Source organism: Sipha flava, unplaced genomic scaffold (genome assembly GCF_003268045.1).
Source record: "Sipha flava isolate LNK unplaced genomic scaffold, YSA_version1 545_pilon_pilon, whole genome shotgun sequence".
Classification (NCBI taxonomy): Eukaryota; Metazoa; Arthropoda; class Insecta; order Hemiptera; family Aphididae; genus Sipha; species Sipha flava.
In genome coordinates, this window is record NW_020273528.1 from 103,197 (window position 1) to 104,995 (window position 1,799).

The 1,799-nt window shown below is 38.3% G+C and overlaps 1 protein-coding gene across 1 annotated transcript; it reads left to right on the top strand.

The window, feature by feature from the left end:
• The first annotated feature begins 764 nt into the window (after nucleotides 1–764).
• LOC112691009 lies at nucleotides 765–1,271 on the top strand. The gene has a single exon (XM_025565121.1). The coding sequence runs from the start codon at nucleotides 765–767 to the stop codon at nucleotides 1,269–1,271; it is 507 nt and encodes a 168-aa protein (XP_025420906.1).
• Nucleotides 1,272–1,799: the final 528 nt, after the last annotated feature.

Here is a 1,799-nt window from a genome sequence, read left to right on the forward strand (position 1 = left end):
TATAATCGTTAAATTGAGCTAGATTTAAATTAGGTGAAGTTTTTAAAGGAGATGAGTTTTTTAAATTATTTTTCATTCGTTCGTATAATGGTTTTATAACATGTCTCCATTTAAAATTGCTATTAGTTTTAGGTTTTCCATCTGATTTAAGATGAACTTTCGTAGTTTTTAATATTTCATAATATGTTTCAATGTCTTCAAAAGTAGTTAGTATGCGAGAAAGTACCTATACAAACGACTAAAGACCAATCGTCCAAGGAAAATGTTTACCGAAAACATGTAAATGATCATTTATTAAAGTTACAGGGTGATTTCCTATTTTGAGTATGTCATCGGTTTTATCATAAAATAATCCAAATGATTTATCATATTTTCTAGATTTAAAAGGTGTATTTAAAAAAATTTCAAAGGCTGAAACTGATGAACTATTATCTGCATTTTCATCAATATTTTCCACTGGTTTAAATGCTTCAGTATCTTTTTTATTTTCTATAATAGTGTTAAGAGGATCGATTATTGGTTTAAACGTCTCACGAAAGTCATGATCAGAACTTATAATACCTCGTTTCATTTCTATTAATTTTCGTTTTATATTTTTTTCAGATGTTATTAAATCATTTAACAACATTTTACTGTACACCGTGTTAAACAACTAATACATACCGATTGTTAAGGGAATGGTCACTTGCGATATTCAGCCTCGATTTTCGAATGAACCATTTATCAATTTTACAGCTTAGGTGTTCCCCACGGTTACAGGTAACATGCCTAGCCAGTCAGTATCCAGCCAGGTAGCAGACAAATATAAAAATTTGGCCCTAGCGGACCCCTCGTTCACGATACCAAGTAAGATTGATTTGTTACTCGGTGCCGACATATTTGCGCGTATCTTGAACGGTAAACGGGTGTCGGTAGGTGACTCGTACCCGGTGGCATTCGGCTCAATATTTGGTTGGATAATAATTGGCCCTGTCCCTCCTTCGAATAATTACGTTCCTACTTCACATCATATTTCATTGGTTTCCTCAATCGAATCTTTAATGGATAAATTCTGGCAAGTGGAGGAACCAGACGCGGCCTCAGTGACCCTCACTTGTAACGGAAAATGTGAGGAGTTGTTCCGTGATAAATGTTCTCGTGACGAATCCGGACGTTTCGTCGTGCCCCTGTTGTTCCGTCAAACGGTCGCGGACAATATATTTTCTGGCTCGCGTGCTATCGCAGTAAAACGTTTTGAATTCCTCGAGCGAAAGCTTACATCAGACGACTGACTTCGCGAGGCGTACTGTAACTTTATGGCTAAATATTTATCCTTAGGGCACATGTCCCCAGCTACGACCACTGATTCCTACTTTATACCACACCATGCTGTGTTCAAGTCTTCCGATTCAGAAGCCAAAATTCGTGTCGTGTTTGACGCGCCCGCTCAATCGTTTTCTAGTACATCGTTAAACCAATGTTTATTCGCGGGCCCAAAATTACAACAGGACGTTATTGATGTACTGATGCGTTTTCGTCTGCCGCGTTATGCATTTACCGCGGACATTAATAAAATGTATTGACAAATTTTGTTAATTCCCGAACATCGTCGTTATCAACACATTCTATGGCGTGCATCCCCGCTGGATGAACTTAAGGCATATGAACTGAATACTGTAACGTATGGGGTAAACTGTGCCCCGTTCTTATCTATACGGGTGCTTCGGGAAATTGCTGAGTTTGACTGTGCTGACGTTCCATCTGTCCGTGACACTTTAATGTTCAACACTTACGTCGACGACATCTGCGTGTGGAGAGAC